This window comes from Narcine bancroftii, chromosome 1 (assembly GCF_036971445.1).
Source record: "Narcine bancroftii isolate sNarBan1 chromosome 1, sNarBan1.hap1, whole genome shotgun sequence".
In the NCBI taxonomy this organism is placed as follows: Eukaryota; Metazoa; Chordata; class Chondrichthyes; order Torpediniformes; family Narcinidae; genus Narcine; species Narcine bancroftii.
The window spans coordinates 37,272,144-37,299,331 of record NC_091469.1 but is presented as its reverse complement, the minus strand read 5'-3'; the positions used below and the strand labels follow the sequence as shown (position 1 = coordinate 37,299,331).

At 42.6% G+C, this 27,188-nt stretch overlaps 1 protein-coding gene across 10 annotated transcripts in view; it reads left to right on the top strand.

Moving 5' to 3' along the window:
- The window catches only part of dnah6 (dynein, axonemal, heavy chain 6), a 362,044-nt gene that overhangs the window by 197,117 nt on the left and 137,739 nt on the right, over positions 1-27,188 (top strand). For all 10 annotated transcript variants that reach the window (XM_069923917.1, XM_069923897.1, XM_069923911.1 and 7 more), the window contains 7 exons: positions 4,395-4,566; positions 4,972-5,118; positions 7,071-7,144; positions 8,808-8,962; positions 13,874-14,105; positions 25,182-25,334; positions 26,700-26,840. In XM_069923917.1, coding sequence (XP_069780018.1) covers positions 4,395-4,566; positions 4,972-5,118; positions 7,071-7,144; positions 8,808-8,962; positions 13,874-14,105; positions 25,182-25,334; positions 26,700-26,840 — 1,074 coding nt within the window. The remainder of the gene's footprint in view (positions 1-4,394; positions 4,567-4,971; positions 5,119-7,070; positions 7,145-8,807; positions 8,963-13,873; positions 14,106-25,181; positions 25,335-26,699; positions 26,841-27,188) is intronic.

Below are 27,188 nucleotides of genomic sequence, written 5' to 3'. Positions count from 1 at the left end.
AAATCCAGTTTGGTCTAAATTTACCATTTTCGGTACCTGTTCTGCTAATCTGTTCGCTAATAGTTTAGCTATTATCTTATAATCTGTGTTTAGCAAAGATATTGGTCTATATGACGCTGGTGAGAGTGGATCTTTCCCTTGTTTTAGTATCACTGTAATTATTGCTGTTTTACATGAATCTGGTAAGTTTTGTGTCTCATCAATCTGGTTGATTACATCCAGGAGGGGCGGTATTATTAGGTCTTTAAATGTTTTGTAGAATTCTATTGGGAGTCCATCCTCTCCTGGTGTCTTATTATTTGGTAAATTTTTTATTATCTCTTGTATTTCTACTGTTCCAAATGGTTCTGTTAATTTATTTTGTTCCTCTATTTGTAGTTTTGGTAGTTCAATTTTAGTCAAAAATTCATCTATTTTCCCTTCTTTCCCTTCGTTTTCGGTTCGGTATAATTGTTCATAGAATTCTCTGAAGTTTTCCTTAATTTCTTTTGGATTATATGTAATTTGTTTGTCTTTTTTCCTTGTTGCCAATACCATTTTCTTAGTTTGCTCTGTCTTAAGCTGCCATGCTAAGATTTTGTGTGTTTTTTCACCTAGTTCATAATATTTCTGTTTTGTCTTCATTATATTCTTCTCCACCTTCTATGTTTGTAATGTTTCATATTTTATTTTTTTATCCGCCAATTCTCTTCTTTTGGTTGTATCTTCCTTTATTGCTAATTTTTTTTCTATGTTTATTATTTCCCTTTCCAACTGCTCTGTTTCCTGATTATAGTCCTTCTTCATCTTGGTTGCATAACTTATTATTTGCCCTCTAATGAATGCTTTCATTGCGTCCCATAGTATAAACTTATCTTCCACTGATTCCGTATTTACTTCAAAGTACATTTTTAATTGTTTTTCAATAAATTCTCTAAAATCCTGTCTTTTAAGTAGCATGGGGTTTAATCTCCATCTATACATTCTTGGAGGGATGTCCTCTAGCTCTATTGCCAATAACAGGGGTGAGTGGTCCGATAATAGTCTAGCTTTATATTCCGTTTTCCTAACTCTCCCTTGAATGTGGGCTGATAACAGGAATAGGTCTATCCTTGAGTATGTTTTATGTCTAGTCGAGTAGTGTGAGTATTCCTTTTCTTTTGGGTTTTGTTTCCTCCATATGTCCACAAGTTTCATTTCTTGCATTGATTTAATTATAAATTTGGTTACTTTGTTCTTCCTGTTAATTTTTTTCCCCGTTTTATCCATATTTGGATCCAAATTCAGATTGAAATCCCCTCCTATTAGTATGTTCCCTTGCGTATTAGCTACCTTCAAAAAGATATCTTGCATAAACTTTTGATCTTCTTCGTTAGGTGAATATATATTAAGTAGATTCCAAAGCTCTGAATATATCTGACATTTTATCATAACATATCTCCCTGCTGGATCTATTATTTCCTCTTCTATTTTAAATGGCACATTTTTGCTAATTAATATAGCCACTCCTCTTGCTTTTGAATTATACGATGCTGCTGTTACATGTCCTACCCAATCTCTCTTTAATTTCTTGTGCTCCAATTCAGTTAAGTGTGTTTCTTGGACAAATGCTATATCTATTTTTTCCTTTTTCAGTAAATTTAGTAGTTTCTTCCTTTTAATTTGGTTATGTATTCCATTAATATTTAGAGTCATATAGTTCAGCGTAGCCATTTTATATTTTGTTTATCTTCTCTTTCCGTTTTTCCATCATTACCTTTCCTCCTTTTCCATTTCTGTTTTCTTATTTTCAACTCTTTACCAGACAACATTCCTACAACATCCAACATTTTCCTTATTCTCCTATTTCTATCTTCTTTATCCCCAATCTCCCCTTCCCCTCCTGAGTTGCCCTTTATCCCTTGTCGGACAACCATATCTCCCCTCTCCATTTGGATTTGCGAATCCACTCGCAAGCGTCAACTGATTTTGCAGTGACCGCTCTTTTCCCCCACCCAGCCCCCCCCAGAAAAGATTTCGCTTTTTATATGTCACAAAGGTCACTCTTTTAATTCCCTCCTTATTCTCTCTATTCCATTACCTTCCCTTATTAATTCTTGTCTATACTCTCTATGTTTTCCTCTAATTACAGATACTTTCACATATGCCCATTGTCTCTATTCACTCTTATACCTCTTTACCCGCAGACATATCAATCGTGGTCATTTTTACCCTCCTTACCCGTCTTCATCCCTCAGTCTATTTTTGTCTTTACCCACATACATATCAATCGTGATAATTTTTGCTCTCATTACCCGTCTTCATCCCTCAGTCTATTTTTGTAATTGTTCTGCAAATTTTCGTGCTTCTTCTGGATCCGAGAATAGTCTGTTTTGTTGTCCTGGAATAAATATTTTCAATACCGCAGGATGCTTCAGTGTAAATTTATATCCTTTCTTCCATAAAATCGCTTTTGCTGTATTGAACTCTTTTCTCTTCTTTAGGAGTTCAAAGCTTATATCTGGATAAATGAAGATTTTTTGCCCTTTATACTCCAGTGGTTTGTTGCCCTCTCTTACTTTTTCCATTGTCTTCTCCAGTACCTTTTCTCTTGTAGTATATCTTAGGAATTTTACTACAATAGATCTTGGTTTTTGTTGTGGTTGTGGTTTAGGGGCCAATGCTCTATGTGCCCTTTCTATTTCCATTTCTTGCTGTAGTTCTGGACATCCTAGGGCCTTAGGGATCCATTCTTTTATAAACTCCCTCATATTCTTGCCTTCTTCATCTTCCTTAAGGCCCACTATCTTTATGTTATTTCTTCTGTTATAATTTTCCATTATATCTATTTTTTTGGGCTAGTAATTCTTGTGTCTCTTTAGTTTTTTTATTAGATTCCTCCAATTTCTTTTTTAAGTCTTCTACCTCCATTTCTGCTGCTACTGCCCGCTCTTCCATCTTGTCCATTTTTTTCCCCATTTCTGTTAAGGTCATATCCATTTTATTTATTTTCTTTTCTGTGTTGTTTATTCTTCTTCTTAAATCATTGAATTCCTGTGTTTGCCATTCTTTAAATGACTCCATGTATCCTCTAACAAGAGCAAGTATATCCTTTACCTTGCCTTTCCCTTTATCTATTTCACTGTATTCTTCCTCTTCTTCTTCCTCTAGGTTGGCCATCTGTTGTTTCTTTGCTGCCCTTTCCCCTCTTCTTTCTTGTTTCCATTGTCTTCTGTGGTCTCTTCTTGCTGCAGGTGTTCTGCAGCTGTCGTTGCCGGCTGTGGAGATCGACTCCCCAGCTGGTCCCCCCTCCCGTCGGTGTGTTTTTTTTCATGCGCATCGCGCATGCGCGACTCCTCGCGCATGCGTGGTTGCGCACTTTTACTCGGCTCTGTGAGCCATTGTTGTAGTTCTTTTTCTACCGACCTGAGGTAGTGGGGTCTTCTCTCCACAGCGGGCCTCTTCGGACAGGTAAGGCCTTCACCTTTTTCCTCCGTTGTCTTCTCTTCCTCTCTTCTTTCCGTTGATTTTGATTTTTCTCCTTTTGTCTCCATCTTCTTTCCACCTTTATACTCACTTTTCTTTAACTTGTATTTCTGTGCCTTTGTATTTTCTCTTGTTTTTCCCGACTTTTCTGGAGAGGGCTGGAGTTCACCGTCCGGCCACTACTCCATCACGTGACTCCTCCGCCATCTGTTGTTTCTTTGATGCCCTTTCCTCCTCTTCTTTCTTGTTTCCATTATCTTCTGTGGTCTCTTCTTGCTGCAGGTGTTCTGCAGCTGTCGTTGCCGGCTGTGGAGATCGACTCCCCAGCTGGTCCCCCCTCCCGTCGGTGTGTTTTTTTTTTTCATGCGCATCGCTCATGCGCGAGGAGTCGCGCATGCGCGGTTGCGCACTTTTACTCGGCTCTGTGAGCCATTGTTGTAGTTCTTTTTCTACCGACCTGAGGTAGTGGGCTCCTCTCTCCACAGCGGGCCTCTTTGGACAGGTAAGGCCTTCACCTTTTTCCTCCGTTGTCTTCTCTTCCTCTCTTCTTTCCGTTGATTTTGATTTTTCTCCTTTTGTCTCCATCTTCTTTCCACCTTTATACTCACTTTTCTTTAACTTGTATTTCTGTGCCTTTGTATTTTCTCTTGTTTTTCCCGACTTTTCTGGAGAGGGCTGGAGTTCACCGTCTGGCCACTACTCCATCACGTGACTCCTCCCGTCATTAAAGAAGGTCTTCAAATGAATTCAGATCCCTTCTATCTGGATGGATATTGATTTCTAATTCTGTGAATTTTTTTTTGAAGTATCATATTTTACATAGAATTTGTGAGGAAAACTTTTCCACATTTCTAATATCCAATTTTTACTGTTTATATATTAATTTTGCACCATCAATTTATTCTGAATATGATGATAAATATTGTGCTTTTTGAATTATGCATATGCAGGCTATTTTGAATGGATTTCTGGCTGAATTTACTCAGGCAGTGAAACACTGTTCTATTAGTATTGTGGAAGCAGCTGTTGAGATCTATCATCGAATGAGTGTTGATCTGCTACCTACGCCTGCCAAGTCTCATTATGTTTTCAATCTAAGGGACTTGTCAAAATGTATACAAGGTAAGGTGTGTTAGTTTTGTTTAGACATCTGTGCAGTCATTATTAATTTTTAAATTCTATTGATGCATCCTAATTAAATGCTGTGAGCCACTGGAAGCTTTTGGTGAATTGTTTTAATAATAGAAAGGATGTAAAGATTATAGGTCATTCAGTGGAGATTCCAGAAAGATCTGAAGGAACTTTTGTGCATTCAAAACGTATGGAGATTAAAATTCATTGCATGCGTATGCATGTATGTGTGGAATAATTAATCTTTCAAATCAGATCCAACATATTAAAATTGTAATTCACTAACTGTATTTTCAAATCTTGGGCCTCATATGCAGTTTCCTCATTATCTTCTTGATTGCTAGTTTCAGGCAATTCTTTATTCTTTAAATGCTTCATTTTTGTTTTCTTTTTCAGGAATTCTTCAGTGTAATCCCAGCACAGTGAGAACTGAAGAACAAATTTTTCGTCTGTTTTGCCATGAATGCCAACGTGTTTTCCATGATCGCCTGATCAACAATGAAGACAAGAATTACTTTAATAATATGTTGTGTGAAATGGCCAGTAAGGAATTCAAGCATTCAATGTGCTCACAAGTTGTATGTTATGCAAAGAAGTTTAGCCATGTTTTAGAGTTTATTTTATAACTTGCTTATGAGAATGGATGGTATTATCCGCACTATCAAATTCATAATAGCTGCACATCAGGAAGCTTGATTAGAACTTGCCATTAATGTCTTAAGTTTACAAAATATCTGCATTTTAATGTACAGTAAAACTAGTGCTATTGGCACCTATGGGGATCGGTAGATACCGGATAAGTAAACATTCCGGTTATTTGAGATTGCTTGTTGCATGGATTGAGGAACTAACGGCAAGGCATCCCAATTTTAAAGTCCGCATGTTTTATCTATTTATTTTCTGCAATTTTTTTTGTTGGTTGTTTGAAGCTGCAGATTGCTTGATTTCTGGATAACAGGGATTTTACTGTATATTGCATAGAGCAGGTTTAAATACAGGAGACATGATGAAACTTGCATATAGCCAAATAAACATGTTAATTTTAAAGTAGGTATTTCCAATGCTGTACATTTGATCAGAAAAATAAAGGGTATTAATACATATATCAAAGTCATAAAATGCATCTAAAATGCATTTAGGTATAGAATTGAAAAACAAAGAGATTACCTTAATATGATCAGCATTCGGTGACTGCACAGTCTTGATTTTATGTTTTTATATGCAGTACAGTCTAGAAGCTTTGCTAAAAGTACAATTTAAAAATGTTGCAGGAGCAGTTGATGAACAGAAATGTATTAGCAATACTGATGAAAGATTTATACTCTTCGGAAGAGTAGATCTGAAAACAGGCCTGAAAATCTTAAAATTTTTAATGAGTTTGACAGGCAGATGAAAATACAAATTGTGCACATGTTGAAGTAGAGGTTATAAATACTACATAATTATTAATAAAATCAATTGGAATTAGGAAAATTCTTCTTCACTCAGGCTAGATAGAATTAGTCCAGCATGGTTAGTGCAGAGATTAGCGCAATGTTATTACTGGGACTGGGTTTCAAATACTATGCTGTCTGTAAAGAGTTTGTACCTTCTCCCTGTGTTTGAATGGGTTTCCTCCAGGTGCTCTGGTTTCCTCCCACTGTTCAAAAAAATGTACCAGGGGTTGTAAATCAATTGGATCTAATTGGGTGGCATGGGGTCGTGGGCCGAAAGGGCCTGTTATCATGCTGTGTGTATGTCTAAATGCCTAAATTAAAACTTTTTACCATGAGTTGTTGAGGTGCATAAAAAAATTGCATTTTAGAGAAATAAACTAATTTAGGACATGAACTCTGGCATAAATCAGCTGTATTGATTAACATGTTTCAACACAGTAAATTCTATGCAAATACATTTAAATTATGTTTCTCAATGCAGAAATAAAACTAAGGGTGTCACAGTAGGTTAATTTTTTTAAGGTCTATACACAGGAGGAATTTGATGCAACATGAATGTATTTAGTAACATTCATTATATTAATGATTTTTCTTTGGAGCTATTTAGGCTTAGAAATAAGTGTGCAAGATGCATTTTGAAATGATACTACAGGGGAAGATGGAGGAAGGCAGCCCACTGTAGTTTTGTTCCGGGTGGCAAGGAACAATATTCACATCACATACATGGATGGTGAAAATACTCAGCGTGTGATGGAGATAGATAGAAGAGCTGTTAGATTTTAGGTTAATGGTCTTTTATCAAAATAAGGAATATCGTATCAAAAGTACAGGAATTACCCATTTAGCAAAAGGCTTCTTTGTCAAAGCTTATTTTTCTTTTTCTTTTTGCTGGTAATTTTCAAACAATCATTTATGATGTAATAAAATATGGTTCCATTGGTGTAGCATGTACTCTGAAAGAATTGTACATATGAAGTTTCTTTGCCAATTATGCATTAAATAATTTGTTTATATTTTTAATATTATTTATTTTCATAATGATATTTATCTCTTTTAAAGATAAGCATTTTGCAGTTCAGTTGGAGCCGAGCTATTTTATTTCCAAACCAATCATTTTTGGAGATTTTTTGAAGGTAAAAAAATTCTTATCATTTTTACAAAATTGACTTGATGAATTTCTTTTTAAGAATGATAGAGGGATGTGCCTTTATGGGTCATTCCCCTTTTGTTGCTATTAAAGTATTCAATTCTCTTCCAAATGTAACTTCTGACTCTGCATCACTACCTCTCAAGCACTCCTTTCTTGTCTGCAAGAACTTGTCACAAAAAAAAATCATCTGGTTCTATGATCACCTTTATTATGTCCCCTTGTTTATTCTTCTGACTGGAATTTTTTCTATTTGCTCCATCAAAACCATTCATGACTTTTAAATGCCTCCAAATTTCCTCTTGATATTGTTTCCTCCAATAAAGCAATCCTAATTTTTCCATCTTTTTTGGATAATTATACCCTTCATCCCTGCTCCAATCTAGAATATTTCTACCCCCTCTCCCTCAAAGTTTTCTTTTCAAGAAAATGTGATAGCTTGAATTCAGCTAAGAGTTCTCCAGCTGATGGCTGACCATTATTTTCTAAAGTTTTGGTGTAATACCTCCTAAGTACTTTAAATAGTTTCTTGTTAATAAATACAAATATGTTATATGTTTAAGGATTGTAATGTAATAAAGACATCCTAAGTCTTCCTGTTTGATAACCCCTTTGAAATGATATCCCTTGATTCATTTTGTGTCTCTCATTCTTCTCTATTCATTTCACTTTGCACAGCCCTGCATCAAATATCATCAGTCAATTTACCATGCCCATCTGCAATCTGTTAAAATCCACTTCCTTGTCATTTATTTTTCTTTTTACATCAACAAACTTTGAAATTGCATCATGTAAATGGAAGCCCAGATCATTAATATCTAATGAAAGACTTTCTATTATTTTCTACTTTTATTTTGTCTTTGCAATGATCTGCTTTTATTCTTAGCAGCTAAAAGTAGCTACTAAATGTCCCAACTTGTGAAAATGCTTAATTAGAGACAAACGTAGAAATAGGTTCTACAGCCCTCGATGCAAGCGTGGACTTAAAGATCATATTAACACAAATCATACTGTCATCCCATGTTATTCTTCCCACATTATCATCAACTCACTCCAGAGTCTGTCACTCATTTATGTGTTGGAGACGATATACAGTGGTGAATGTTCCTATCTATGTGAATCTCTGGGATATGGGAGAAAACCAGGGAGCCTGGTCAATGGGAGACTATGCAAACTCCTTCCAATCAGCAAGTGAAGTCAGTATTGAACCTATGTCTCTGCCTTGTGTGGCAGCAGTTCTTCCATCTGTGCCATTCTCATGTGCAAAAATGTGTGGGTCAGGTTTGAAATGAATACTTCAGACCTGTATTCCCTCAGAAGAAAATCTTGGCCAATGAATAATTCAGGGAGAGGGATGGTAAGATAGAGAAGGGGAGCTTTAGATTTTAGGCATTGATGTCCGTTAAATAGATTTTGATTATTCCACTCTATTCATGATTCCCTATAATGTCAGTGCTTTATTATTCTTCTCCAAGTTCCTTATTTCCAATGTATTCATGCATTAAGTACCTCTTTGTATAATTATAGCTAACTTCCCATTATTATGCATTTAATTAATTCAATGGATGGTTCATTTCATAAAGACCTACTTGAGGGTATCTGTTATGTGTGACTAATTGTGGAATAAAGCTCACAAGTAATCTTTTCAGATTGGAGCAGAGAAATCAGACCGGCTCTATGAAGATCTTAATAATTATGTCAAAGTAAAATCTGTTCTTCGGGAATACATGGATGACTATAACATGACAAGTTCAAAAGAGATGAAATTGGTTTTCTTCCAAGAGGCTGTTGAACATGTTTCTAGGTACTGTATTTACTTATTTTTGCTGATTCTTCATTAATATGTAAATGTAACCTTTCCATAAATAAGCCAAAAACTGGATGGAGCACTTCCGGTGCAATCTTATCAAATCCTATTCATATGTAGCAAAGTTTCTCTACTTTTGAAACCCATCTCTCTTGCAATACTTTCATTTGTTGCCTTAATTATTTGCTCTTGAGAATTATGGTCATGCTATTGGCGAGGATTCTTAGGTAGAGGATTATGAGCATGTAGAGAAATGTAATCTTATTATGGATAGTCAGCATGGTTTTGTGAAGGGTTAATTGTGCCTAATGACCCTAATTTAATTTTTTTTGAAGAGGTGACAAAACAAATTGATGAAGGTAGAGCTGTGGATGTGGTATATCTGCATTTTAGAAAGGCATTTGACAAGATTCCCCATGGTTGGCTCATCCAGAGAACCATGAGGCAATGGGATCCATGAAAACTTCACTGCATGGGTTTGGAATTTCTTGCTCACAGATGGCAGAGTGTGGTAGTAGATGGGGTATATGCTACTTGGAGGTCAATAGCCATTGGTGTTCCACAGGGATCTGTTCTAGGACCACCGCTCTTTGTGATTTTATTTTATACATCGACTTGTTTGCAGTAGTGGATGTTGGATTAGTTAGTTTACAGGTTAGAGGTGTTGTGGATAGTATAGAAGGTTGATTTAGGTTACAATGGGATATTAACAGGCTACAGAACTTGGTGGAAAAATTGCAATCGAGATCCGTCTGAATATGTGTTAAGTGATACACTTCGGAAGATTGAACTTGATTGCAGAGTACAAGGTTAATGGCAGGATTCTTATTCGTATAGCAGTGAATACAGGGATTCCCTGATAGGGTGTTGTGCTGATGGTTGGCCCTGCCTCTTGGCTCCGCCCCCATCTGCCCACATATAAACCTGGTTTCCCACCTAAACCCAGAACCCTTCTGAAGACTACTGTTCAACCCTACCCTTAATTATCATCTAATAAAAGCATTTGTTCTCCCTCCAGTCATGAGAGCTTTTATTCACACTATAATTTTATTAGCTTATTTCCTAAATGATGGAAGTGCTACTCAAGCCAGGTATGATACTGATAGATCCTCTATCCCCCGTTGTTGCTGAGGATACTGGCAAGACTGCTTCCAGGCCTACCTGAATGCAACCAGAGATGTCTTCCACACCACTGAACTCAGGAGGTCTGCACTCATTTCGAGGGTAGGAACGAAAGGGTATGCAGTCATCAGAGACTGCTCTACGTATGACATTGCTATCAATGCATTGAAAGCTAGGTACCTGAAGACGCAGAATGAAGTCCTAGCGAGGCACCGACTCGCTCTATGTGGCTAGCAGCTAGGAGAGACCATTGATGACTACCTGTTGGATCTGTGGATGCTTGTCAAGAAGTGTAGGTATGAAGTGGGTACGGGCCATATTCGTGAGGAAGAACAGATCCGGGACACTCTAGTTGCGGTGTTCCACTCGAGGTTAATGAGGCAGTGACTGCTTGAGTTGGGAAAGAAGGACCTGGCCAAAATCACTGGAACAGGCCAAGCTTGAGAACAATGATCTCGAAGCCAGCGAGCTCACCCACCCAGGTGAGATCTTCCAAGGACTGGTTGCTCCCGCTACCCCTGCCCTAACAGTTGCTGCTTCCCATGCCAGGGAGTGCTTTTTCTGCAGCAAGAGCCACCATCCCTGATCTCGTTGCCTGGCAAAAGACTTAGTATGTTCCAACTGTGGCAAGAAAGGACATTAGGTGAGGGTTTTCCATGCGAGGGGAAGCCTGGGGAAGTCAGTGGCCTGCACTGCTCCTGGATCTGACTCCAGCCCCAAGCAGTCTGCCCCGAATTCATCCGAACCCACTTATTGCGTGACATGCTGATGGAGGGTGGCAATGGCAGTGAGGAAATGGCGCAAAAAGACTTGCCGTGACCTGAATTCAAACTCAGTTCCATCATTGGAGGAGGAAGGTGGGCGGTCATCTTGCTGCGCCACGAGGTTGATGTCATCTTACCCACACAGGGCAACCCAGGATGGTGAGGGCCTCTTGAATGAGGAGCCTGGAGTATCCGGGAACCTAATCCCGTTGGTCCTAGATCAGGATTGACCTCACCAGCTCGGAAACTCCATAATGACTGTAAAGGTAAACGGACATTCCACTAAATGCCTAATCGACACAGACTCTACTGAAAACCTCATAGACTCAGGGACTGTGCAAAAATACAACCTGAAGATGTATCCTTCTAATTACCACATATTTCTTGTGTCTCATTTGTATTCTACGCATGATCAAAAACATTGTATAGTACACCTGTCATTTGAAGGGGAGGAATTCTGTAAATTTCACTTGTATACTCTTGATGAATTGTGTGCTCCAGTGTTGTTGGGTCTGGACTTCCTGTGTCACCTTAAAAGTGTGAGCTTGGAGTATTCTGGTCCCCTTCCCCCTGTAACGGTTTGGATCGGAGGACCCCTAAAATCAGGACCTATGTTCTCTGTCTTCATTCACAGACTCTAAATTCTACAGGAAGGGGTGAATGCAGGGATTCACTGGTAGGGTGTTGTGCTGGTGGCTGACCCCACCTCCCGTTTCTGCCCCCATCTGCCCACATATATCCCTGGCTTCCTGTCTCAACCCAGAACCATTGTGAAGACTACTGTGAGACCCTCCAGTTTGTTCTCCCTCCATTTGTGAGAGCTTTTATTCACATTACACGTATCAAGTCCAAGTCCTTAGATCCTTCAAAATTTCTGTGCAAGTTGATAGAGTGGTTAAGAAGGCATGGATGTGATTGCTTTTGCTCATCAGGAAATTGTTCAAGAGCCACAAGGCAATGTTGTAACGCTATAAGACTCCAGATGTTGCACACTTAGACTATGGTATTCTGTTCTGGAATCCATGTTATAGGAAAGATGTGGAAGCTTTAGAAAGGGTGCAGAGGAGATTTACCCAGATGCTGTCTGGATTAGAGAACATGTGTAATGAGAAATGGTTGAGCTCGCTAGAGTTTTTCCCTTTGGGGCAACGGAAGATGAAAGGTAAATTATATAAGATTGAGATGCATAGATAGAGTAGACAGCTATCATCTTTTTCCCAGGGTGGCAATGGCCAACAACAGAGAACACATGTTTAAGGTGAGTGGATGAAAGATTTGGGGTGAGTAGATTTATACGAGTCGGTACAACACTGTTGGTTGAAGTGCCTATACTGTGTTTAATAGTTCTATGTTATATCTGTATGCTAAAATTATGTACTTTTTTTCATGAGGACTCCTGCTTCTTGAAAACCATTGTTTCAAAAATTCACACCATTGGAGTAGGCAATTTTTTGGGATGAATTACTGGGATTAAATTCCCACAGGACCTGAGGTTATTTTTACTGAGTAATATTAAGGTTATAAGGCCAAAATTAAATTTGTATTAATTGGTTTAGCACTTGCTAGGAAATGTATAGCAATATCATGGAAGTCATAAATAGATTTAGGCATGGAAAGATGGCATGCAGAACTTTGTAATTGTATACCATGGGAAAAATTACTTATAACTTGTAAGATAAATATCATATTTTTTTGGAAAATATGGAGCCCATAGTTACAAAATTTCGGTTTGCACGTATGATTGACTCTGAAAACCTCACTTCTTGTAACCTTCAATAGATTTTTGTGTATAAATGTTTTATTTCTTGGCATTCTCCAGTTTTTTCTTTCTTTTCCTTTTTTAGGGGTGGGGATTGTATTACCACATGTAATAATTTAAAAAAATAATTTACAATTGAATTGAATGTAATTATATTGTGGTTTCAAATTTATAAAAGTATTCAAAAAAATTCACACCATTTAAAGACCACCTTCTAATCTTCTTGACCTAATATTACCCCTCTTATTTTCTCCATTCCATTTTCTTTTTGCCCACTGTTTTGTTAATCTATACCCTGTAGTTCCTCTTTGCAATCTTCTTTCCCACCTACCTTTGTATTATCAGGAAATTTAGACACTTTAGGTATACTCAATCTCTTAATCTGTCACTCATGTAGGCTATAATTAGCTCAGGTCCCAGCACAAATTTCAAAGGCATCTTCTTATAGATTTCTAACTTGGAAATGAAGTTTCACCATGTTTTCTTCCAATTAACTAGGGCCCAATCTTTCCTAATACTTTTTTTAAATCTTGAACCTCATGGGCCCTTTTGTGCTGGGCTCTTATTTATTGCTTTTGGTATTTAGTGATTTCCCCTTCATCCATTCTGCTGATTGCCAATGAGTTTGTCAGACATAATTTAAAATTTGTAAAACCACATTGAATCTTTGTAAGCATATTATCAGTAAAAGGAAGATGATGACACATGTATCTACTTTCTCTGTAACCATTTCATTTAGAACATTGGGATGCAGGTCTTCAGCATTGGCATTTGTAGTCCTTAATTCTAATAGAATTAGAATTAGTGTATCTAATTCATTTATTTAAATTATTTTGATTTTTAAATTCCTTCCACTCATTTGCTCCTTGGTAACCTACCATTTTCTGGAATGGTTCTTGAGTCTTCGACTTGAAAGACAGCAATAAAATATTTATTAACTACTTTTTTATTTTCCAATCAATTTCCACTGGACACTGGACCAATTTCTGTTCTTTTTTTTTGTCCTATAGAAGCTCTTACAATCTGTTTCATATTTTTATTTTTTTTTTTTCCCCCATTTCAATCCTTTGCCAGTTTCTGAAAGTTTCCAAATCCAAGTGTTTTGCACTTTTATCGAGGGACGTAGTTTTAAGAAAAATGAAATGGTACTTTAACCATTTGCTATTACTAATTTACATAATCAGGTCCTGAAATTTGAAGCAAATTGCTAAAAGTGGTTAAATTTAATGCTTGATTATTAGAATGCTATCTATGATGTTGCAGAATTGCTCGTATGATTCGTCAAGAACGAGGAAATGCACTTCTTGTGGGTGTTGGGGGTACAGGCAAACAGTCCCTCACACGACTGGCTGCTCACATCTGTAATTACAAATGCTTCCAAATTGAGCTCAGCCGTGGTTATAACTATGATTCGTTCCATGAGGACCTTCGATCTCTTTATAAATTGGCTGGTGTTGAGGACAAAGATATGGTCTTTCTCTTTACTGACACACAGGTATGATTTTTGTAATAACTTTGCATTGAAAAATTAAATAATGTGATACAAATCTTTGTCATTGTTTATGACATAATTTAGTCTGAAAACCTTTGGTAACATACTGGAGGTATAGGTTAATTGGGTGTAAATTGGGCAGCACAGACCTATGGACGAAATTGGCCTGTTACTGTGCGATATGTCTAAAAAAAAAAGAATGAAACTGAAATGATTTGTTTTATATTATTGGATGTCACTAGGCATCTCTGAGGCTGTGTTTAATCACAATTGGCTTGCCTGTGGAAAGCAGAGAGTAGTAATGGATGGAAAGTATCTACCTGGATGTCAGTGACTAGTGGAGTTCTGCAGGGATCTGTTGTAGGACCGCTACACTTAATGAATTTTTTTATAAATGACCTAGATGAAGAAGTGGAAGGATGGGTCAGTAAGTTAGTGGATGATACAAAGGTTGGAGGAGTTGTGGAGAATGTTGAATGTCATTGTAGGTTACTGTGGTGAATTACATTTGCATCAATGTATGGACTGGCCAGTCTGAACCTCCCTGACCTTCCCTAACCCCTCCCTTGGCTCCCAGATTTCCAAATAGCTGGTATGCCCGGACTTGCCACCTCTTGCTCCTGTACCTGGAACCTGGCCAAGTAGTGTATCAATAATGCTCATGCTTTTGGTAATTAAAGCCATTTAATCACTCTACAATGTCAATGTGATTATTGTGTGCACCACAATTTAATTACCAAAACAAAAACCATGGAAGCTCAGCACACAGGACAAAGCAACAACAATCGAGAAGATGCCCGGTCACCCAGCCCACAGATGGTGGGGTCAGCCCAACCACATGGTGCAAAAGCAGATGCATCCTTGGGGACTGCATCAACTCTGTAGCGGACAATAGGAGAAGTTTGCTGGCTGACCACATTCATGATTGAACCCAGAGAGCCGACGTTACCTTTGAGAGGTGACTGTACAGGATGCAGACATTCATGCACCACCACAACCTAAGGGATGCTGAAGATAAGTACGATCTCCTGTTTGCATCTGTGGGTGATTGGGAGTTTTGAATAATTAGAGACTGCCAAACGTACAACGAGGCGATGGCCCTGCTACAGAAGCAGTACGGGACCCCAACAAATCCAGTGTATGCAAGGTACAAATTAATGACCCAGCATCATGCCCATGAGGAGCACTTCACACAGTTCATGCAGGTGATGAAGAGCTGGTTAGGGACTGTGGGTGTACCGCGGTAAGTGCCTCTAAATGTGCCGATGAGCTGATGCGGGACAGACTACGAACAAACATGCTATCGATCCAGGTCCATTAAAGACTTCTGTAAAAAAGTAACTGCACATTGTAAGAAGTACTGGATTTGGGGGGGGGGGGGGTGATGGAGACTGGTGCAAAGCTTTGAGGCTTACATCACCAGTGGCCCAGCATCCTCATGGGGAACGAAGGCGTAGCCATGTTGAGATATGGCACCGACGGCAGCGGCAGCCTGGGCCTGGAATTGCAGGTTCTGCGGATTAGCCAGGCACGCCCAGAACTTCTGTGCAGCCAGGAGCGCAGTGTGCTCAAATTGCAAAAAGAAAGGGCACTATATGAAGGTGTGCTGGGGACAGCCCACTACCAGCAGTGCCACATGCGATCCGAGGGACTGGTCGCCATTATCAAAACAATGATTGCTAACGTCACTTCTGGTTTCGGATCAGCAATCGTGAACTTCACCTCTGGTCCCAACCATGTGCGAATACTGGGGGTGGCCATCTTCTGAGGTGCCAAGTCCGACATATTACCGATAGGAATGGTACAATGATGATTCTGAATCAGACCTAACCCTGTCCTCCGTGACGCTGGATCAGAACAGGCCTCACCAGCTGGCACAATCAATGATGAACATTGAGGTAAATGGTCATGTCACGGGCTATTTGTTTGACACAGGGAGCACCAAAAGTTTTATCCACCTGAACTTAATAAAGCGGTGTGCACTTAAGGTTTCTCTGGAAAAGTGCCGAATATCCCTGGCATCTAAAGCCCAGTCTGCAGAGACGTGGGTACTGTTGGGTACACTTAAGGGTGCAGGGCAGGGAGTACAGGGATTTTAAAATCATGGTCATGCCCAAACTCTGTGTACTGGTTATCCTGGGGTTAGGCTTCCAATGTCAGCTGGAAAGTGTAACAATGCAGTTTGACAGTCCACACACCCCCCCTCCCCGATCACAGTGCAGAACGAGGAATTCAGCCCAGCCAATGAAAGTAAGCTGGGCAGTATATGCGGGCTGTCCACCCTTTGGGTCCCTCCACCTCTGCTATTTGAGCACTTATCAGAGAATTGCAGACTGATAGCCGCCAAAACAGGAGATAAAACCCGAAGGACAGACATTTCATTAAAACCAAAGTCCAGAGGCTGTTGGCTGAAGACATCAATGAGCCTAGTAAAAGCCCCTGGTGAGCACTGGTGCTGGTGGTAAAAGTTGGGGGGGGATGGGAGGGGAAAGGTGAAGAACTGGATGGTAATAGACTACAGCCAGACTGTGAATTGATTTACGTTGCTGGATGCCTACCCCAAACCCTGAATCGCCAACATGGTGAATGAGATAGCCCAATATAAGGTCTTTTCCACCATAGACCATAAGTTGGAATGCCATCAGATCCCAATCTGCCAAGAGGACAGGCCCTACACGGCTTTTGAACCTGATGGCCGACTGTATCAGTTCCGCAGAGTGCCATTTGGTCTGACGAATGGGGTATCAGTATTCCAAAGGGAGGTGGACCACATGGTGGACGATAAGAAACTAAAGGCAATGTTCTTGTACTTGGATAACATTACCATATGCGCCGTGACGTGGAGGAACATGATACGAATCTAAAGGAATTCCTCACCACACCAAAAAACACTAAACCTGATGTATAATCAGAAGAAGTGCGTGTTCCGTACTTCATGGCTGGTGATACTATGGTATGTGGTGGAGGGAGTGATCATGTCACCAGACCCCGAGAGAATACGCCCCCTTAGGGATCTATGATTGCCTCAGAATCTGAAAGCCCTGAAAAGGTGCCTATTATGTCCAATGGGTCCCCAATTACGAAGACAACAGACTTGCCTCCATCAGCGGAGGCTTGTAAAGCCTTCGAGGTTATCAAGGATGAGATTGCCAAGGTGGTGATGCAGGCCATTGATCAATTCATCCCATTCTAAGTGGAAAGTGATGCCTCTGATGTTGCCCAGCAACCACGCTGAATCAGGCAGGCAGGCCAGTGGCATTGTTCTCCAGGGCCTGGAATTCAGACACTCGGCAATTGAGAAAGAGACGCAGGCCATAGTGGAAGCTGTGTGCCTCTGGAGGCATTTGGCTGGTAGACCATTTACACTGCTGATAGACCAGAGGGCAACAAACAGCGGGGTAAAATAAAAAATGATGAGATCATGTGGTGGAGAAACAGATGCTCCATGTTTAATAATGAGATTTTATACCGGCCCAGGAAGCTTAATGAGCCGCCCAATGCTCTTTCCCAGGGAACGTGTGCCAACGCACAAGCAGATCGTCTGAAGTTCCTGCATGACAATCTCTGTCACCTTGGGGTCACAAGGCTGTATCACTTCGTGAAGGCTGGAAATTTACTCAGTTGAGGAGATTTGGGAACTGTCCTATATTCGCTCTGTGCTGAATGCAAGCCGCATTTTTACAGACCGGATAGAGCCCAACTGATTAAGGCAACCTGTCCCTTCGAATGTCTTAGTATGGATTTCAAGGGTCCCTTCCCATCCAATAACAGGAATCTGTACTTCTTGAATGTAGTCGATGAGTACTCCCAGTTCCTGTTTGTTATCCCTTGTCTGGATACAACCGCAGCCACAGTCATCAAAGTACTCCGGACCATATTAAATATGTTTGGATACCCCAGCTAACATACACAGTGACAGGGGTTCTTCCTTCATGAGTCAGGAGCTGCAACAGTACCTACAGGCAGGGGGATTGCCACAAGCAGAACTACTAGCTATAACCCCCTCAGGAATGGGCAAGTGGAGAGGGAGAATGGTACAATCTGGAGAGCAATCCTGTTGGCCCTCTGGCCATCTCACAATGGCAAGAGGTACTACTGGACACACTGCACGCTACCAGGTCCCTGCTATGCACAGCTACTGATGTCAACCCCCATGAGAGACTCTTTTCCCAGGAGGACAGCATCCGGAACCACTATGCCAATCTGGCTGACGACACTAGGGCCGGTACTTCTTCACAGTCATAGTAGACCCCACAAGACAGATAGCCTGGTGGAAAAAATGCATCTGGAACATGCAATCACACAATGCGCATTTGTGCGGTACCAGGACGGGAGAGAGGACACAGTGTCAGTACGAGACCTGGCTAGGGCAGAGTACACTAACACTGATCAGGTGACCACAGAAGAACCAGACGGTCAATCGACACAGCACCCATCCATGTTCCAGGGTTTTGAAGTACCCCTGCCCCCCCTATTTAACTGTAGAACCTCCCTTGCAAGCACCTGTGGTGGTCAATCCCATAGAGATCTCGCCAGCAAGGATCCCACCCCAACAGGCAGCGAAGGGCTCTGTTACTGAAATTCCACCCACACAAGTACACAGTCCTGCGAGCTCAACCCAGGAACAACAGCGCCTTGGAAGTCACAGAGGATTACGAGACCACCGGACAAGCTGAACCTGTGATGGACACTATTAACATATATATATATATATATATATATCTTTTCATTGGCTTGGCTTCGCGGACGAAGATTTATGGAGGGAGTAAATGTCCACGTCAGCTGCAGGCTCGTTTGTGGCTGACAAGTCCGATGCGGGACAGGCAGACAAGGTTGCAGCGGTTGCAGGGGAAAATTGGTTGGTTGGGGTTGGGTGTTGGGTTTTTCCTCCTTTGCCTTTTGACAGTGAGGTGGGCTCTGCGGTCTTCTTCAAAGGAGGTTGCTGCCCGCCGAACTGTGAGGCGCCAAGATGCACGGTTTGAGGCGATATCAGCCCACTGGCGGTGGTCAATGTGGCAGGCACCAAGAGATTTCTTTAGGCAGTCCTTGTACCTTTTTTTTGGTGCACCTCTGTCACTGTGGCCAGTGGAGAGCTCGCCATATAACACGATCTTGGGAAGGCGATGGTCCTCCATTCTGGAGACGTGACCCACCCAGCGCAGCTGGATCTTCAGCAGCGTGGACTCGATGCTGTCGACCTCTGCCATCTCGAGTACTTCGACGTTAGGGATGAAAGCGCTCAAATGAGTGTTGAGGAAGGAGCGGAGACAACGCTGGTGGAAGCGTTCTAGGAGCCGTAGGTGATGCCGGTAGAGGACCCATGATTCGGAGCCGAACAGGAGCGTGGGTATGACAACGGCTCTGTATACGCTTATCTTTGTGAAGTTTTTCAGTTGGTTGTTTTTCCAGACTCTTTTGTGTAGTCTTCCAAAGGCGCTATTTGCCTTGGCAAGTCTGTTGTCTATCTCGTTGTCAATCCTTGCATCCGATGCAATGGTGCAGCCGAGATAGATAAACTGGTTGACCGTTTTGAGTTTTGTGTGTCCGATTGAGATGTGGGGGGGCTGGTAGTCATGGTGGGGAGCTGGCTGATGGAGGACCTCAGTTTTCTTCAGGCTGACTTCCACGCCAAACATTTTGGCAGTTTCCGCAAAACAGGACGTCAAGTGCTGAAGAGCTGGCTCTGAATGGGCAACTAAAGCGGCATCGTCTGCAAAGAGTAGTTCACGGACAAGTTTCTCTTGTGTCTTGGTGTGAGCTTGCAGTCACCTCAGATTGAAGAGACTGCCATCCGTGCGGTACCGGATGTAAACAGCGTCTTCATTGTTGAGGTCTTTCATGGCTTGGTTCAGCATCATGCGGAAGAAGATTGAAAAGAGGGTTGGTGCAAGAACACAGCCTTGCTTCACGCCATTGTTAATGGAGAAGGGTTCAGAGAGCTCATTGCTGTATATGATCCGACCTTGTTGGTTTTCGTGCAGTTGGATAACCATGTTGAGGAACTTTGGGGGGCATCCGATGCGCTCTAGTATTTGCCAAAGCCCTTTCCTACTCACGGTGTCGAAGGCTTTGGTGAGGTCAACAAAGGTGATGTAGAGTCCTTTGTTTTGTTCTCTGCACTTTTCTTGGAGCTGTCTGAGGGCAAAGACCATGTCAGTAGTTCCTCTGTTGCGCGAAAGCCGCACTGTGATTCTGGGAGAATATTCTCGGCGACACTAGGTATTATTCTATTTAGGAGAATCCTAGCGAAGATTTTGCCTGCAATGGAGAGCAGCGTGATTCCCCTGTAGTTTGAGCAGTCTGATTTCTCGCCTTTGTTTTTGTACAGGGTGATGATGGTGGCATCACGAAGGTCCTGAGGCAGTTTTCGTCGGTCCCTACAAAGCTTGAAAAACTCATGCAGTTTGACATGCAGAGTTTTGCCGCCAGCCTTCCAGACCTCTGGGGGGGATTCCATCCATACCTGCTGCTTTGCCACTTTTCAGTTGTTCGATTGCCTTATATGTCTCATCCTGGGTGAGGACCTCATCCAGCTCTAGCCTTAGGGGCTGTTGAGGGAGCTGGAGCAGGGCGGAATCTTGGACTGAGTGGTTGGCACTGAAAAGAGATTGGAAGTGTTCTGACCATCGGTTGAGGATGGAGATCTTGTCGCTGAGGAGGACTTTGCCGTCTGAGCTGCGCAGCGGGCTTTGGACCTGGGGTGAGGGGCCGTACATAGCCTTTAGGGCCTCGTAAAAACCCCTGAAGTCCCCAATGTCTGCGCTGAGCTGGGTTCGCTTTGCGAGGCTAGTCCACCACTCATTTTGGATCTCCCGGAGTTTGCGCTGAAGATGGCTGCATGCGCGACGGAAGGCTTGTTTCTTCTCTGGACAGGACGGCTTTGTAAGGTGAGCCTGGTGGGCAGCTTGCTTCTTTGCCAGCAGCTCCTGTATTTCCTGGCTGTTTTCGTTGAACCAGTCCTTGTTTTTCCTGGAGGAGAAGCCCAGTACCTCTTCAGTGGATTGCAGTATGGTAGTCTTCAGCTGATCCCAGAGGGTTTCAGGGGATGGGTCCGTGAGGCGGATTGCATCGTCGAGCTTTGCTTTGAGGTTTGCCTGGAAGTTTCCTCTCACTTCGTCTGACTGCAGGTTTCCAACATTGAACCTCTTTCTGGGGGCTTTACTGTTCCTGGGCTTTGGCTTGAAGTGAACGTTGAGCTTGCAGCGAACCAGCCGGTGGTCAGTGTGGCATTCCGCACTGGGCATGACCCTGGTGTGGAGCACATCTCATTTGTCACTTTCTCGCACCAGGATGTAGTCCAGGAGGTGCCAGTGGTTGGATCGGGGATGCATCCAGGTAATCTTAAGGCTGTCCCTCGGCTGAAAAAAGGTGTTTGTAATTACAAGCCGGTGTTCTGCACAGAGCTCCAACAGGAGGTGCCCATTGTCGTTGCACTTGCCGACGCCATGCTTGCCCAGGATTCCTGGCCAGGTTTCTGAGTCTTTGCCGACGCGAGCGTTGAAGTCGCCAAGGATGACAACCTTGTCGGCTGTCGGGGTGCGTTGGATGAGGTCAGTGTAGAACTTGTCCTTTTCTGCTGGTTCCACCTGGAGGGTTGGAGCATAGACACTGATGAGGGTGATGCGACGCTTGTTTTGAAGGGGGAGTCGCATGGACATGATTCGGTCCGAGTGGCCTATCAGAAGGTTTTCGAGTTTGGAGGCAATGAAGTTCTTGACCATGAAGCCTACACCAGATAGGCGTGGTGCATCGAAAGGCTTACCAGACCAGTAGAGTGTGTAGCCCACGCCGCGTTCTTGGAGGCTGCCTACATCTGCCAGGCGGACTTCACTGAGAGCGGCTATGTCGATGTCATGTCTGAGGAGTTCATGTGCAATGAGGGCAGACCAACGTTCAGGTCGGTGGCTGTCAGCCTTGTCTAGCATGGTTCTGATGTTCCAGCATGCTCGCTTGAGTTTGTGAGCATCTTTTGAGGGGGAGGACGTGGAGGGGGAGGACGTGGAGGGGGAGGACGTGGAGGGGGAGGACGTGGAGGGGGAGGACGTGGAGGGGGAGGACGTGGACGGGGAGGACGTGGACGGGGAGGACGTGGAGGGGGAGGACGTGGAGGGGGAGGACGTGGACCTGTCCTCGGGCCTGCACAAAGGAGCTTTTAGGTGGAGTGCAGTGTGCGCAGTACTGGCCCCACCCTTTACACCCATAGTTTGTGTGCCGTGGCCAAGCAAGCTGGGACGTGGCAGCGAGGTCCTTGGGTCGTAGGTTTTATATCGGAGTGGCCTTCTCCTATGCAGGTTTCTTACCCGGGCTGGAGGGGCCTTCCTCCTCTCCTAGGTCGGTCCATACTGCCCGGACCGGGGCCAAGGCTGCCGCTGCTCTCCCTGTGCCCTGACTGGGGCTGCCGCCTCCAACTCTCTGACCGGACTGGAGCCTCCGCCTGCCTCACTCGATCGAGGCCAGGGCCGCCGCCTCCCCATTGCTCCTGCCCGGATCGGGGCCGCCGCCGCCTACCCTCAGCCCGGACCGGGGCCCGGGCCGCCGCTGCTCTTCCTGTGCCCGGCCTTGGGCCGCCGCCTCCACCTCTCTGCCCGGACCAGGGCCTCCACCTGCCTCACTCGACCGAGGCCGGGGCCGCCCCCTCCCCCTTGCTCCTGGCCGGATCGGGGCCGCCGCCACCTACCCTCAGCCCGGACCGGGGCCGGGGCCGCCGCTGCTCTCCCTGTGCTCGGACTGGGGCTGCCGCCTCCACCTCTCTGCCCAGACCGGGGCCTCTGCCTGCCTCACTCGACCGAGGCCGGGGCCACTGCCTCCCCCTCCCCCTTGCTCCTTCCCAGATCGGGGCCGCCGCCGCCTACCCTCAGCCCGGACCGGGACTACAGCTGTAGAAAAGGCTAACTTATTTGGACTTCTCAGAATGGGGTTGGATATGTATAATCAGTACAAAATAAATCATATATATTATTACATATATATATATATATATATATATATATAGAGAGAGAGAGAGAGATAGATATGTAATAAAGTACAGTATGCACTCCACATCGCCACATCACCCCTTAGGGTTTTATCTCAAAGAAGGGGTGAATGGCATTTGTATAGATGTATGGACTGGTCAGTCCAAACCTCCCTAACCTTCTCTAACCTCTCCCTTAGCTCCTTCGAGGATTTCCCAATAAAGGCTGGCATGTCCAGACTTGCTTTCTCTTGCTCCTGTACCTGGAACCTGGCTAAGTAGTGATTAAGTAATGCTCAGGTTTTTGGTAATTAAAGCTGTTTAATCACTCCATCATGTCGATGTGATTATGTGTGCACCACAGTTGCAAAAGGTTGTGGACATGATGCAGAATGTGGCAGATGGACCTCAATCCAGATAAGATGAGTTGATGCATTTTGGAAGGTCAATCCTGAAAGTTTAGTACAGGGTTAATGGTCAGATACTTAACAGTAAGGAAGAACAGAGGGATTTTTGGGTTCAAATCCATTCATCTCTCAAGGTTGCCATGCAGGTTGATAGGACAGTTAAGAAGACCTATGGTATGCTAGGCTTCATTGATCGGGGGATTGAGTACTAGTGTCGAGAGGTCATGTTGCAGCTCTACAAATCTCTGGTGAGATCACAGTTAGAATATTGTGTTATGTTCTGATCACCTCATTATAGGAAGATGAAGAAGCTATGGAGAGGGTACAGAGGAGATTTACCAGGATTTTGCCTGGATTGGAAAATAAAGCCACTTTTAGGTGGCCAGAATACCCCAACATAAAGCCATCTTAAATACCCAAATGTGGCTGTTGGGAGGCCACTTGAAAGCAGTGAACCCTGACCCAAGGAGTACTTACCCAACTCTCCTCAGGCAGGTGTATTCTCCGCTTCCGAGCGCTCCCCCTATACACCAGAAAGTGGGTGCGACTATGGCCACAGTCGACAGGAGCTGGCATTTGCTCCACAATGCCTCTCCCTGCTGCGGACTTTTTAGGTGCCAGAACAGTGCCTTCAGTGCTGCCACCTGAATGTTGCTTCTCACACACCCGTAGCCAGCTCTGGAGCTGCATTCTCCCAGCTATTCCACCTGAAAGCGGCTGAAGTCTTATAAGGCAAGGTTAGCAGAACTTGGGATTTTCTCTTTGGAGTAAGGAAGGATGAGAGGTGACTTAATAGAGATCATGAGGCAAGGTTAGCAGAGCTAGGGATTTCTCCTTCAAGTGTAGAAGGATGACAGGTGACAATAGAAGTTTACAAGGTTCTGAGAGGCATCGATAAGGTTGACAGCCAGCACGTTTTTCCTAGGGCAGGAGAAGCAAACACCAGAGAACATCTGTAAAAAGTGAAAGGAAGAAAGTTTAGGGGAGACATCAGAGTTTTTTTACACAGAGTTGTGGGTGCTTGGAATGGTTTGCTGGGGATGGTGGTGGAGCCAAAATATAAGGGGCATTTAAAAAACTCGTAGACAGGCTCATTGATGGAAAAAAAATAGAAGGTTATGAGGTTTGGAGGGTTTAGTTTTCTTTGGTAGGTATATTTAGGTCGGCATAACCATCAGGCTTATGTTCTAAAACTGTGAACATACAACTCTGCCAGTTGATGATCCTGGAACTCCAAACAGAATAAAATGTTATCGTGGCGGTGCACTTACTCATAGCGAACTGGCCCTGCTTGTACCGTGGCGTCAGCGGGGCAGGTGCGAGTACATGGCGCCATCGGGGGACCTCCTTGCCTCATTGTTTGAAATTAGCGTACGCCCCAGGCAGCGTGATGATGTCACCGCCCATGTGGAGCGGAGCTCACGCTGCCCTTAAAGGAGCACACGCGAGTTTTGAATTAAACTGCCGTTGAAACTCCGAACGTCGTGGTGGAGAGTCTCTTTCCTTGTAGCTGCCGCTACATTATTATCTTTATTTTCAGAAGGGACAAAGGAATTACTGATATTATATCTCTTCAGTTAAAGATTTCTAATTGTCAGTGTAGAATTGAGAACGTGAGTGTTTTAACGTCATTTATTCTGTTATTTCAGATGATGAACGTCTTTTCTAACCATGAGAGCTTGGATGAAATTATGCTGTTATATAATTGTTTCCAAACAGATAATAGTAGAGGAGTTTCTGGAAGATCTTAATAATATCCTCAACTCAGGGGAGGTCCCAAATTTATTCGAGAAAGATGAGCTTGAGCAAGTTCTTGCAGCCACACGTCCAAAAGCTAAAGATGCTGGAATACCAGAAGGAAACAGAGACGAAGTAAGTCTTTAAAAGTCCAGATGTGGATGCAACAAATTTAGTCTGAAGATATTTAATGCAAGTAATATTTAATAGGAGGCACAAAATGGTAGATTTTGCACTGGAATCATGGATGTTTGCCTTTACTGATGAGCTTCTGAATTTGTGACATGTTCATGGCAGTAAATTCTGACTCTGATTTCTTACTGTGAATGGTATCTCACCTCCATGGGAAAATATGCAGGTGTTCGATTCAAAATAATTAATGCCATCTATAAGATTCCCTCTCATTCTGAATCCAGCAAATATAGTGCCAGGTGACTCAATCTCTCATCATAATCTATCCCCCTCATCTCTGAATCAACCTCTGGACTACCAGAATACAGAGTCTAGAACTACACATAGTACTCCAGGTGACCTCACCTGTACCGTTCCAGTAGAACCTCGCTGCTCTTAAACGGGTAGAATTCTGAAAGAAATAGGTAAGGAAGAAGCTAGAAAGTTGTTTCCACTGTTTGGTGAGATGAGAGCTAGACAACATAGCCTCAAGATACGGAGAAGTAGATTTAGGACAGAGATGAAGAGGAACTGCTTTTTCCAGAGACAAATGAATCTGTGGAGTTCTCTGCCCAAGGCTGCCTCATTCAATATATGTAAGACATAGATAGTTTTTTGCATGGGGAGCAAATTAAGGGTTGTGGGGAAAAGGCAAACAGATGGAACTGAGTCCACGACCAGATCATCCATGACCTTATTGAATGGCAGAGCAGGCTTGATGTGCCAGATGACTTATTGGTGCTCCCAGTTCTTATGCTCTTATAATTATCTACGCAAGAGGCCTCCCATTGGTCAGTCCATGAAACCTGGTTCCCTATTCCATTAATTCTCTCTCCTAATAGCATCCATGGAATAAAATTCAGTAACCTCTTGACCAGCTCATGAAGTTTGCTGAGCACATGGATTCATTAGAAATCCTGGTCATTGTCTAGTTAAATTGCTGTTGATACACATCACCCAGAATTCTGATCATATAATCTCGATAAAGGATCCCAACACCAAATATTGACTGAGCACTTCTCCCTGTGGGCCCTGCCTAACCTGCTGAGTCCCTCCAGCTTCTTATTGTTTGCTCAAGATTCCAACATCTGCAGTTCTTGTATTTTTCTTTTAGAAACAAAAACATGAGGTATATATCCTCTGTCTTAAAGGACATTAGAAATTAATTTTAAAATAATTTTTCAACTTATCATTACATTTGAACAATTAGCTTAAGTTTTCAGAAGTCTGAATTAAATAGTTACTTTCTGATTTATTCTTAAGCTGTCATGATAATAAATGACACTCAGTGTGAAAATTAATTCATTAAATGAAAAGTTCTTTTTCTAGGTTTTTCAGTTTTTCATCAACCGTGTTCGCCAGAAACTGCACATTGTGCTATGCATGAGTCCTGTCGGCGATGCATTTCGATCTCGATGTCGTATGTTTCCATCCTTAGTAAATTGCTGCACCATTGATTGGTTTGTTCAGGTATGCAGTATCAGTAAGTCTGCTAAACTGTTATGAAAGTTGGGAAATTTTTGGGAATTTATTTATTATCTTTCAATAGCATTTCTCAGAAGATGTGGAACTAATCTTTTTTTTTCTATCATACTCCTCATACCATTGAACAGGGCAACAAGCCTGGTTTCATGGTCTAGTAACTCTTTGAAGATATCAGGCTTTGTCTCAGAATAATGTGACATATTATGTTGTATTTCATATTGTATATAGATATATTTTAAAGGAGATAAATTGTGGCGGGATTTTCTTTAGAGTAGGTCATATAGAAACACTTCAGAACAGATCTCATTTAAAATACTGGAGCTCTGCTCAAGC